The sequence below is a fragment of the Salmo salar genome, chromosome 03 (assembly GCF_965601325.2).
Source record: "Salmo salar chromosome 03, fSalSal1, whole genome shotgun sequence".
NCBI classification, from domain to species: domain Eukaryota; kingdom Metazoa; phylum Chordata; class Actinopteri; order Salmoniformes; family Salmonidae; genus Salmo; species Salmo salar.
The window spans coordinates 38,698,781-38,712,159 of NC_138293.1; the positions used below are offsets into that span (position 1 = coordinate 38,698,781).

A 13,379-nucleotide genomic window follows, 5' to 3' on the forward strand; every position below is an offset into this window, starting at 1 on the left:
GGACTGAATCGGTCCCTGATTTGAGGGGTATTAGGGGAAGGATGAAAAACAGATTTGAATGTCGCTACAGTGGTGACTACGCTGCAGGAAGTGAAATCAAAAGCAAGCTATAATATATTGAGGGATAATTCACTTACATTTTTTTCTTTTTCTACCAAGCAAAATTATTTAATGTCATTGGCAGATAATTTTGCTTATTTTAACTTTAAAAAAGGCTTAATACAAGATATGGTCCTGTGTGGCTCAGTTGGGTAGAGCATGGCGCTTGAAACACCAGGGTTGTGGGTTCAATACCCATGGGGACCAGTATGAAAAAGAAAAACAATCTGAAAACGTATGCACTCACAACTGTAAATCGCTCTGGATAAGAGCGTCTGCTAAAGTGTAAATGTTATTAAGGTAAAATATATTGAAATAAGATAAATTACTTGTATTATGCCTTTTTTTTTGGTTAACATAATCCAAATGATTTGCCAATGACGTTATATCACTCAATATAAGATATTATGGCTTGCTTAGATTTCACTTTTTGCACTGTAGGATCTTGGCAGTGAACTTACCCATTGAAAATCATACCTGACTTTCATTTTGGTCTGTCCTCAGGGAAGATGCTGAACCATCAGATAAAGAACTTTGGACCTCTGTCAATGAAAGGACCACTGTCAATGATTCTGGTAAGGAGTGTTCCTTAGTGTTTAGAACACTGAACGTCGAGCTCATGCAAAACTTCTGAAATAAAGAACAAACTAGAAATGACAGCATTAAAGATGCGGAAAAAATGGTTACTATACCTAAACGTCCGTGCTATTCATGCCTAGTGCTTATCATACCCTTGCGAGTTCAGTAAACACTTTCCCTGCGTCTACAGGGAGCTCCAAAAGTGACCGTTTTTGTATTTTTATTTTTTGTCTCTACTCCAGCACTTAGGATTTCAAATGGTACAGTGATTCCATTATGAGGTTAAAGTGTAGAGTGTCATCTTTAATTTGAGTTTTTTTTAAATCTATATCCGGTGAACAATTTAGAAATTACAACTTTTTTTGTACATAGTGCCCCATTTTAGCGGACCAAAGTATTGGGACAGATTCACTTATGTGTATTAAAGTAGTAAAAAGTTAAGTATTTGGTCCCATATTTATAGGACGCAATGACTACATCAAGCTTGTGACTACAAATCTGTTGGATACATTTTCTGTTTGTTTCAGTTGTGTTTCAGATGATTTTGTGCCCAATAGAAATTAATGGTAAATAGTGTATTGTGTCATTTTGAAGTCACTTTTATTGTAAATAAGAATATATGTTTCTAAAAACTTCTACATTAATGTGGATGTTCCAATTGATTACGGATAATCCTGAATGAAGTGAGAAAGTGACAGACGCACAAACATAATACCCCAAAGACATGCTAGCCTCTCACCATTACAATAACAGGGGAGGTTAGCATTTTTGGGGGGTATGAAATTTGTGCGTCTAACTTTCTCACTCATCATTATTCAAGATTAATTCAAGATTATCATGGCAGCTAGGCTTGGGCGGTATACCATATATAGCGTTTACCGTGGTATTTGGAAATAGCCACGGGATGGTTTTTCAATACCTTTGAAACTTTTTTTTAATACATTTTCATATTTGCAGCCACTTTTTAAGTCAATACCTGCAGGTCAACTTGTGCAATACATTAGCAGATTGCGTTCTTCATTTCCCAGGTCACATTATTTTACATTATGAAGCTTATCATAGTTCCCCAGATCAGTTGAGCCAGTTATGTGTTTGTTTGTAAATAGCACAACGGGAGAAAGCGGGAGCAGGTGAGTCCAGCTGTGTATTGACGGGGGTCGCTTTTTATCTTGAAAGTCAACAGAGTGATCAGGCACGTTCAACTATAGTTTTCCTTCACAGAAAATATATTAGTGCAACACATTTGGCAGAAAATAGCTTCATTTTCATCAGATGACAACAGAAGTGCAACGCTATTTGGTTTGCAGCCACACAAGTAAATGAGCTTACAATGAAAAAGCTAAGTATTTTTTGCAAAAACGATGCATGGCCATATTTATAATGTTTATCACAGAAATGATGTAGCCAGCTACATTTCCTAAAGTTAATCTTGCATTTTACCAGAGAAAAATAGCTACACATCAGTCAGAGTGCTGTCTGCTGATAGAATGCCCATTCATGAATTCTCATCTGAGTGAAATGCAACGGAAGCAAAAAAAATTGACTGAAATTACAATAAGAAGCATTTTAGATCTGATTTACAAAACACAGCAAGAGATTTCTTATGCGTTCTTTTTTTCCTGCGTGAAATATTAAGAATTCTGCATTAACGTGACCCCTAAGTTTAACTTGCTAGTTATCGAAGTAAGTTACTGAATTAAGGGGGAATCATATTGTGTAAGATTTCTGCCGTGTTTGAGAAGTCAAAGCTCTTTGTACAGTTGCCACTGCAAGCTTTTGATTTCCTTGCATTTTTTCTCTCCATTCTTGGCCAGTCTGCTCCTCCCCCATCTTCACCAAGCAGAGCAGGCAGGCCTGTTGCCCTAGAGACTCCAGACTCCATACAGACACAGTGTGTACATTTACATTTTTACATTTAAGTCATTTAGCAGACGCTCTTATCCAGAGCGACTTACAAATTGGTGCATTCACCTTATGATATCCAGTGGAACAAACACTTTACAATAGTGCATCTAAATCTTTTAGGCGGGGGGGGGGGGGGGGGGGGGGTTAGAAGGATTACTTTATCCTATCCTAGGTATTCCTTAAAGAGGTGGGGTTTCAGGTGTCTCCGGAAGGTGGTGATTGACTCCGCTGTCCTGGCGTCGTGAGGGAGCTTGTTCCACCATAGGGGTGCCAGAGCAGCGAACAGTTTTGACTGGGCTGAGCGGGAACTGCTTCCTCAGAGGTAGGGGGGCCAGCAGGCCAGAGGTGGATGAGCGCAGTGCCCTCGTTTGGGTGTAGGGACTGATCAGAGGGACTGATTAGAGCCTGATCAGAGCCTGGAGGTACGGAGGTGTCGTTCCCCTCACGGCTCCGTAGGCAAGCACCACACATGCTGCTTCAGAGACAGTTCTTCCTTCAGACAAGCATGTTCATTTGCGCAATGTCTCTCGTTTGCACTCATCATATTTAGCTAGCAGCCTCCATGGACATTCGCTATTACTTGTGATAATTTTGTTAGCATTTTGGTAACAGACGCCCAGTGGTCTTTTTAGCATGCTTTGGCGCCCCCTTGTGTACTAAACCCGTAATAATATAAATCCCAGGATGAGAGAAGGATGGTATGACCAGTGGCGGATTTAGGCATAGGCGACATGGGCAGCATCTTGCCAGGGGCGGTATGTGGCGCCCGCACCAAAAAAACACCAAAAAAACAAACATTTGGAATGGTGACATTTGCGCAATCGCTCATTTGCACGTCACGTCAATGATATGCCACCGTGTGGGACTGTGGGTTAATTAACCTTGTCGGAGTGGGTGCCCTGATTCTAGTTTGTGAGCAAGGAAGGCTACTGCCTGGAAGGTCTCCCACTCAGAAGTACGAGATGGGGAGGGGGTGGGGGTAGGTTGACCTCAGGTCTCCCCACTGGAAGCCCAAGGTAGGGGGAGCAGGGGAATCTATCAAATAGCGCACCTCTAACTTTGTACAGTACTAATGCAATTACTTGTGCAATAATTTGGTTTGTGTGTTTCTTGTTTGAAGTGCAATAGTGTAATAATCAGGTTCTCTTCTTTATAAGTGTGTTATTCTATTTGTGTATTTGTGTTATATAGGATTTGTGCAATTTAGTTTTATTTGTGCTTTTTTTGTTAGCAATAGGGTAATGGGGTAATAATTCAATTCTCTTTTTTTATTTGTATTTATATACTACAATTTGTTTCTATTTGTCTTTGTTACTTCTTTTTGATATTTAGGAGTCTTCTTTTTTTATATATTTGTATATTTATATAGTTTTAAATGTTATGATTATTTATGTGTTGTTCCAAATGTCTGAATAAAAATGACAGTTAGTGCAGAATGGTGCTTTTTGTTTTTGTTGGGGGGGCTGAAGGGGGGGCTCGCCCAGGGAGCCATACAAGCTAGAACCGCCACTGGGTATGACGATGTGGACATCTGGATACTGCCCAACCCTAGTAGCATCCACATTAATGTAGAAGTGTTCAGAAACATATTCCATTGTTATTTACAATAAAATAGACTCCAAAATGACACAATACATTATTTACCATTCATTTCAATTGGGCACAAAATAATCTGAAACACCTCCAAAACAAACAGCAAATGCATCGAACAAATGTATAAAGTCAATGTGTGTTATGAACATGGGACCAAATACTTAACTTTTTACTACTTTAATACACATACAAGTGAATTTGTTCCAATACTTTTGGTCCCTTAAAATAGGACTATGTACAAAAAGTGCTGTCATTTCTAAACGGTTCAACCGATATGGATGAAAATACCCTCAAATTTAAGCTGACAGTCTGCACTTTAACCTCATAGACATTGTATTATTTCAAATCCAAAGTGCTGGAGTACAGAACCAAAACAAACACAAAATTGTCACTGTCCCAATACTTTTGGAGCACACTGATGTTTTTTGGGGGGAATTTTCTGCATCACTTCACTTTATTCTATTCGTACCTGCATTGAGATGTGTTCAAATGTGTTCTATTCTATTGTCTATTCTATTGCACTGGATCTGTCTTGTTTTCTGACTGAGTTCATGTCAATTTTTAGATGTTTTTCTTACTTCTTGATGTTTATTTGAGGAAAGTTCAGTATCCCTTTACTGTATTAAGCTTCAAACACTAAGCTGTTCTCTTTGACTTTGATTGAGTTTATGTCAATATGGAGATGTCTTGCTCACTTCTCTCTTTTCAACACTAGGTGGAGTCCATGCTTCTCCTCATTGTCCATCATCTCATAAAAAGGAGGAGGAATTGCAACAGCCCATACAGAACTTTCACTCAGAGGAGCACAGTGGTCTTATGGCCAAAGGGCAGAACAGAGAAGAACGCTCAGAGAGTGTACCTCAGGACTCTCAAACTCCTGAGCCATCCAACACCTCTCACAAAAGAAGCCAACGCATCAAAGCATGCTCTTTCTGTGGCAAGACTTTCACTGAAACACTTGGCTTGACAAGACACATGCGATCTCACATTGAGCAGAGATCACATCAATGCACCCAGTGTGGGCAAGACTTTGAATTCAGTGAGGACTTAGAGGAACACCAGAAGAGTAGCTGTGAGGAGAAGAAGAATGAGGATGGAGGGAACAATAACGAGAATGGCGAGGACAATGGAGATGACTACTGTGGAGAAAGTGTCCAGCAAAAAACTGAATTGAAAAAAATTCGTGATCTGCAAGTAGACCTAAAACAACATGTAAAAGGAGACACGCAAGACTGCTCCATAAAGTGCCATGTGTGCGGGAAAATAACTACTCGTATGCTGGGTTTGCGAAGGCACCTTCTACTTCACTTCAACAATGGAGCATACAAGTGCTTTGCGTGTCCAAAGACTTTTATATCAAATGCTGATTTGAGATCGCACCTGAGATCAAAAAGATCTTGCAGGGAGAAATGTTCTGATGAAGTAATTACTACCGGGCTCCACCTCAAATCTGTCCCTGGTGAGTACAAGTGTCCTTACTGTGGGGACACTTTCCAGCTCCCACATGATCAGAAAGGACACACAAAAGACTGTTCCAGAAAGTGCCATGTGTGTGGGAAAACCATCTCGAAGGTATGTGACATGCGAAGGCACATGTTAAAGCACTACAACAACGGCCCCATCAAGTGCCCGGTGTGTCCGAAGACTTTTATATTCCATACTGATTTGAAGACGCACCTGAAAATGAAAATACTTTGTAGGGAGAAATGTTCTGATGTGATGGCGAAGGAATTACTGTCTTCCGTAGATGATAGATCTAGGAATCTTTTTCATGAAACAGGTGTCATGACAAGGTGCCAACAACCAAGCTCCAGCAACACAGGTGGGCCTTCAAAGATCGGGCCTGTGTTGGGTTTGAAGAGCTTTGAAGAGTTCTTTGAAGAGCTCTCTCATGACTCCGATATCAGCATGAGTAGTGATGTTAACCTGAATAGCCTCCATGAAGACTACAGTCAGGAGGTCAGTCAATACCAACCCATAAAGGACATTGATCAATCCAACCCTGGTGAATACAAGTGTCCTCACTGTGGGGACACTTTCCAGTTCCCACATGATCTGAAAGGACACACAAAAGACTGTTCCAGAAAGTGCCATGTTTGTGGGAAAACAACTTCGAAGACATGTGACATGCGAAGGCACATGTTAAAACACTACGATGGCCCCATGAAGTGCCCGGTGTGTCCAAAGACTTTTATATTCCATACTGATTTGAAGAAGCACCTGAAAACGAAAAGACTTTGTAGGGAGAAATGTTCTGATGTAATGGTAAAGGAATTACTGTCTACAGTAGATGGTAGATGTAGGAAAAACATCAGTGAAACAGGAGTCATGACAAGGTGCCAACAATCAAACAGTTTGAAGAGCTATGAAGAGTTCTTTGAAGAGCTCACTCATGACTCAGATAAGAGCATGAGTAGTGGTGTGAACCTCTATAGCCTCCATGAAGACTACAGTCGGGAGATCAGTCAATACAAACCCATGAAGGATGTTGACCTGAATAGCCTCCACGAAGACTACAGTGATGAGATCAGTCAATACCAACCCATTTAAGGACATTGACGCAGATGAGGACAATAAGTCTTTGGATGATTCAGGGGGGAATGAGATGCCCAATTGTCACACCCTGGACGAAAGGGGCTGTGACTAAACTCAGTCAGTATCATAGATCAGACTACACCACCCTATGTTTACACTAAGAATAGGGAGCACTGAATAACAGTTCTACCATAGACAACACTGGTTCTTTTAGTTTGGGTTTGAGTAGAAGAACATGGAAGAATGGTCAATCTCAGTTTCCTTGAACCACATTAGCGTAAGCTTTTGTTCAGCACAAGATGGAGGATACACCATAAAACAAGTAACACCATCAAATAACAAAAACAGGTTTCAGTTCAGGTGGAAGGTAATACTTCCCTTAGTAAAACCAAGGCTTCTGAAGGAGCTCTGACACAGCTTCAACACAAACACAGCTTCCCTCTCACCTGCACCTTCCCCAAGGTGGCCGCACCCCAAACAGAATTATAAAGGGGCAGGGAAACACAGGGAGACAATCACATCTTTCATTTAATCACGGAGTTAACAAATACTACATTTGGAGCACCTGGGCCAAAGCATGTACAGTATAGGGCATTCGTCACACCTGTGACACAATGAAAAGGAACCAAACTCGACCAACGGCTTAACAGGGAAACACTGACCCAAGCCCTCTCCAGGATTCAATCTGAGAGAAGAATGAGATACAGGTGATACCAACCTGGTCTCAGTATTTCGTATTATTCTTTACGTAAATTCGAGACACCCCATTTAGTATGATATGTTACATTTCGAATGGTATGTACAGTTGAAGTCGGAAGTTTACATACACTTAGGTTGGAGTCATTAAAACTCGTTTTTCAACCACTCCACAATTTCTTGTTAACAAACTATAGTTTTGGCAAGTCGGTTAGGACATCTACTTTGTGTATGACACAAGTCATTTTTCCAACAATTGTTTACAGACAGATTATTTCACTTATAATTCACAGTATCACAATTCCAGTGGGTCAGAAGTTTACATACACTAAGTTGCCTGTGCCTTTAAACAGCTTGGAAAATTCCAGAAAATGATGTCATGGTTTTAGAAGCTTCTGATAGGCTAATTGACATCATTTGTGTCAATTGGAGGTGTACCTGTGGATGTATTTCAGGCCTACCTTCAAACTCAGTGCCTCTTTGCTTGACATCATGGGAAAATCAAAAGAAATCAGCCAAGACCTAAGAAAAATAATTGTAGACCTCCACAAATCTGGTTCATCCTTGGGAGCAATTTCCAAATGCCTGAAGGTACCACGTTCATCTGTACAAACAATAGTATGCAAGTATAAACACCATTGGACCACACAGCCATCATACCGCTCAGGAAGGAGATGTGTTCTGTCTCCTAGAGATGAACGTACTTTGGTGCGAAATGTGCAAATCAATCCCAGAACAACAGCAAAGGACCTTGTGAAGATGCTGGAGGAAACAGGTACAAAAGTATCTGTATCCACAGTAAAACGAGTCCTATATCGACATAACCTGAAAGGCCGCTCAGCAAGGAAGAAGCCACTGCTCCAAAATTGCCATAAAAAAGCCAGACTACGGTTTGCAACTGCACATGGGACAAAGATTGTACTTTTTGGAAAAATGTCCTCTGGTCTGATGAAACAAAAATAGAACTGTTTGGCCATAATGACCATCATTATGTTTGGAGGAAAAAGGGGGAGGCTTGCAAGCCGAAAAACACCATCCCAACCGTGCAGCACAACATCCCAACCGTGAAGCACGGGGGTGGCAGCATCATGTTGTGGGGGTGCTTTGCTGCAGGAGGGACTGGTGCACTTCACAAAATAGATGGCACCATGAGGAGGAAAATTATGTGGATATATTGAAGCAACAACTCAAGACATCAGTCAGGAAGTTAAAGCATGGTCGCAAATGGGTCTTCCAAATGAACAGTGACCCCAAACATACTTCCAAAGTTGTGGCAAAATGGCTTAAGGACTACAAAGTCAAGATATTGGAATGGCCATCACGAAGCCCGACCTCAATCCTATAGAAAATTTGTGGGCAGAACTGAAAAAGCGTGTGCAAGCAAGGAGGCCTACAAACCTGACTCAGTTACACCAGCTCTGTCAGGAGGAATGGGCCAAAATTCAGCCCACTTATTGTGGGAAGCTTGTGGAAGGCTACCCAAAACGTTTGACCCAAGTTAAACAATTTAAAGGCAATGCTACCAAATACTAATTGAGTGTATGTAAACGTCTGACCCACTGGGAATGTGATGAAAGAAATAAAAGCTGAAAAAAATTATTCTCTCTACTCTTATTCTGACATTTCACATTCTTAAAATAAAGTGGTGATTCTAACTGACCTAAGACAGTGAATTTTTACTTGGATTAAATGTCATGAATTGTGAAAAACTGAGTTTAAATGTATTTGGCTGAGGTGTATGTAAACTTCTGACTTCAACTGTATTTGAATGTCCATCATCCATTTCATATGATATGTTACGAATAACAATTCTTATATGTTATGGATTTGCAAAACTTAAAATATTTGTAACAAATTTGCAAAATGTACAATATGTTACGAATATGCAAAACGGATGATATGTTACGAATTCCAATTTGTTGTGGCTGACATTAGCTAGGTGGCTAATGCTAATGTTTGCTAGCTGGAAAACGTAGGCCAGGGTTTAGGTTTAGGAGTTAGGTTAAAGGGTTAAGTTTAGGGTTAGCTAACATGCAAAGTAGCTAAAAAGTAGTAAGTAGATGAAAAGTTGCCAAAATGCTAAACTTATCCATGATTATATTCAAACATGCAATCTTTGGGTTGCTAGATGTTTGTGTTATACCCCCACCCATCCACCCTGACCAACCACCCTCCTTCCATTTTTTTTCGTCAAGTAATCTTCTGTCTTACGTAACCATGCCAAAACCTTAATTTCAGGGTCACAGATTTTACATTTAGTATGTTATGTCTAGTCTATGAGACCAGGCTGGTGATACCAGTAACTACAGTAGATACAACTAACTATACTAAAGGCACAATCATTTGAGGTTGACATTTATTTACAGAAACAACTTCCCTATATGTCTTTGTTTTTTTTGTAGATATTGTTATAGTATAGGTTAGGTAGTTAAGTTGTAGGAACACAAAATAAAAAGGGGGAAAGAAATATAAAACGTTTGGAAAATTTCAGGAAAATACATAGTCGTGACTATGTGAGTTAAAAAATCTATTTTCTTTTTGGAGGATGTGTTATGGGGAAGGTGTTTGTTATTTAAGTAAGCATGAACACACTTGGACACTACACTGGCATTTCCACACTCCATCCCCAGGGGGCAGCAGCAACTGGGTCCAGGTGCTGAGCAAGGCTTTGATAAACCCACAGGTGCAGGTAATCAGGAGGATTTTCAAACCGTGAGAGTGAGGTGGCTAGTAGCCTGCCATTTTTTGTTTGAGTTACCTTTTTAGTTTTGGGCATGCTTTACTGTACTATCGTTTTTGTATATATTTATTTTCTCACCATGAACTGGACAAGTCAAGAATCAGCTTGGGCTGCCGACCCAAGGAATCATTACTGAGCTGGACCAAGGTAAGGTTGCTGTCTCTAGGGGGCACATGCAAACAACACAGTTTGTATACTCTTACTTATTACATAAATGCACACATTACATCAGGTTACAGACTATTTAGCTAGGCCTAGGACCCCTAGACATAACGAGTGTAGCAAAATCAGTAGGGTAGTTAATCGGTTTCATAACATAATTGGAGCTCGTCCAGGCATAAATGTTGGCATTTTCGGTGCTCATGTGGGGCAGGTGTTAAGTCTGGGTGGATTTGAACCGGTTTCGTATTGTGGTGCATTTGTTGAGAAAGTTTGTAGCAAGTGTTTGTGTTGAGCTCGCATGCTAGGAGAGGTTTCCAGTAGCGCTAGTGTGGTTTTCAGTTTGTTAGTTAGCAAGATAGCTGATATTATTGGTCAACAAGACATTTTGGGCTGTCGGCCAAGAGGTTAGTCCAATTGTTTCCAGCTGGTATTCGTTATCTACTGTAGGGCTGGTGAGTGTTTTGCTCGTGGGCCGGAACATTTTCTGTTGAGTTAATTACTACTTAATTACCAAGTTTTTCTTTGGTAAACTGTTGAATATTTGCCTGTTGAAAACCACAACTTCCTACTAAGTCCCACTGTTTGTGCTGCTTGATTTGATTTCTCTCACAAAAAAATGGAATTCAAATAATTGAATCAGTCAATTCGTTTTTTTAAACTGAAAATAAACCAACATTTCGGCTAATCCCTCAGCACTAGTGTACATATTGGTATCTTAGTTAAGGAAGTTTTATTAAAATAAAAAATAAAGATTAAAAGTTTGAAAAAATTCTGGAAAATAGATAGATAGTGGTGACTGAGGTTTTCTTATCTTGTTGGGCCAGGTGTTCTGGAATATGTTTGGTAGTTAAGTAAGTAGGCCGATGACCTCTGGACATCATGAGTGTAGCAAAATCAGTAGGCTAGTTAATCGTTCGTAACAATGTGTAGGAATAGGAATATGGCTGTAGCTCTCCTAAACCTGGGCCCCTATTCTCAGAGTAGGAGTGTTGATCTATGATCAGTTTTGCCTTTCAGATCATAATAAATAAAATAGGGAGGACCTGATCCTAGATCAGCACTCATACTCTAAGATAAACTTTAGAAGGCAAATGAAGCATCAACATGTTGCTGTACAGAATTCCATCGCCACCCTCCGTACACAACACTTGGCACTGAAGTCAACTGTACTGACAGACCAAGCTTGTGACTGAGAAACAATTGACTTAACATAATAATAATATCCATTTAGCAAATGCTTTTATCCAAAGTGACTTAGTGAGGGTGACTTCACCGCATGATGGCTACTAGTTCCAGCCAGCTAGTTTCACAAACACTACATTCGCCTCCTAGTAGCCTACTAGAGCCAACTGCAATCCAAGTTAGGGCAGAGTCAGTTCTGTGCCACCCGGAATGAAAACTCTTGGTTGGCTCTGGACTGAGCTGGTGACATTTGTTTTTGTTTTTACTAAATCCCATCTTTCCCCTTTCTCTGCCTCTCTTTATCATTATCCACTTTTATAACATGATTATAATACTTATCATGTATTGTCACTATACACTTTGGATAAAAGCTATGGGTTGCCGCTGGACCGGGCTGAAGCAACCATCGTTTTTCGTTTGTTCTTTTTGAACTATCGGACGCAAACTCTTGGTTGGCTCTCGACTGAGCTAAAGTGACATTCCTTTTTTTGTTTGTTTTTGTTTTTACTTTACGTCAAAATGTGACAACTATATATCTCTTCGTTCTCCTTTCTGTCCCTCTATATCATTATTATCCACTTTTATAGCATGTTTATAATACTTAAATATTATGTAAAGTCACTGTACACTTTAAGTTACTTTGGATAAAAGCATCTACGACTTGGAATTATCTACATGTTTATACATCTTGTTTTCAAGTTCACATTGGTGTGATACATTTAATGTATTAAAGAAGAAAAATGAAAAAGCGTGGCTTTGGAGAGTGCATTTTTATGACTAATATATACAGTGCGGTGGCGGTCGGTGCCGTTTCATATTCCATTCACCCAGTTCCTTGTAATTTTCCCTATACCCATCATGATGTTGCTACAACCTAGCCTATGAATGAAAGTTTACAACGTAGGTGCACACAGGTCGAGAGAAAAATTTGAGGCGCTGGACAGTGACACATGGACAGACTGTCACGCATTCAATACCGCCATGCACACTCGTGCCTACATCTAGCTGATCTAGGGTGTAATCATTAGTTGCAAACGAGAGTTTCTATTGGACAAATTCAGATATGTTATCCCCTTCCGTTTGCTTCTATTTAATAAATGTTTTTCAACAATCGGCGGAATGAATACATCCCTGATCACAGGTAAAAACAGTTCACTTTCATAGCTGCCACGTATTCCGTCTCGCATCTACATGCTCTCCTCCTCTCACCTTTTCCCTTCGCTTGTGGACTTCAATGTGCAACAGATCAGCTGTATATGACCAGGCAAAAAAACCTTTCCAAGTAAAACCATATCATAACCGCTTCCCACAGCCTACATCATTGTCACCATATTAGCTAAAGTAATGTCATAGTCAACATAGCTAATAGAACTAACACGTTAGTAAACCCGTTACAAGCTCTATTTTCATCTCATCTGACCATAGCACCGCCTGAAGTTTGCTAAATGGCTTTGGCACTTGGATTGGAACCAGTGCTTTGATCAAATTACATGAAAATAGAGGCCTTTGGCCACACACACCAGCAGTGAGTTTGTCATTCAAAAGAACAATGCATAGGCAGAAAATACCTCAACCCTACTGTAAAATATGGTGGTGGAGCTTTGATGTTATGGGGCTATTTTGCTACAGCTGGTCCTGGGGCCCTTGCTAAGGTCAACAGCATCATGAACTTTACCAAGTACCAGGACATTTAGCCAAAAACCTAGATGCCTCTGCCAGGAGGCTGAAAGTTGGCCGCAAGTGGATCTTCCAGCAAGACAACCCATGTCTACCTCAGATCAGCCTTTCAGAATAGTACTAAAAACAAAATAAATGAACAAAAAATAACCCATATTAACATATGTAGCCTGCAAAACAAGGTTCATGAAATTGACAATTTACTAACATC

At 40.1% G+C, this 13,379-nt stretch overlaps 1 protein-coding gene across 2 annotated transcripts in view; it reads left to right on the forward strand.

The window, feature by feature from the left end:
* Nucleotides 1-12,239, forward strand: part of LOC106599937 (uncharacterized) — a 33,884-nt gene extending 21,645 nt beyond the window's left edge. The window contains exons 11-12 of one of the 2 annotated variants that reach the window (XM_082973489.1): nucleotides 604-674; nucleotides 4,892-12,239. In XM_082973489.1, the coding sequence (XP_082829615.1) occupies nucleotides 604-674; nucleotides 4,892-6,726 (1,906 nt within the window). In that variant the 3' untranslated portion in view covers nucleotides 6,727-12,239. Of the gene's footprint in view, nucleotides 1-603; nucleotides 675-2,492; nucleotides 4,020-4,891 lie in introns of those variants that run through there. The other variant, XM_082973490.1, reaches the window with a different exon arrangement.
* The last annotated feature ends 1,140 nt before the right edge of the window (nucleotides 12,240-13,379 follow it).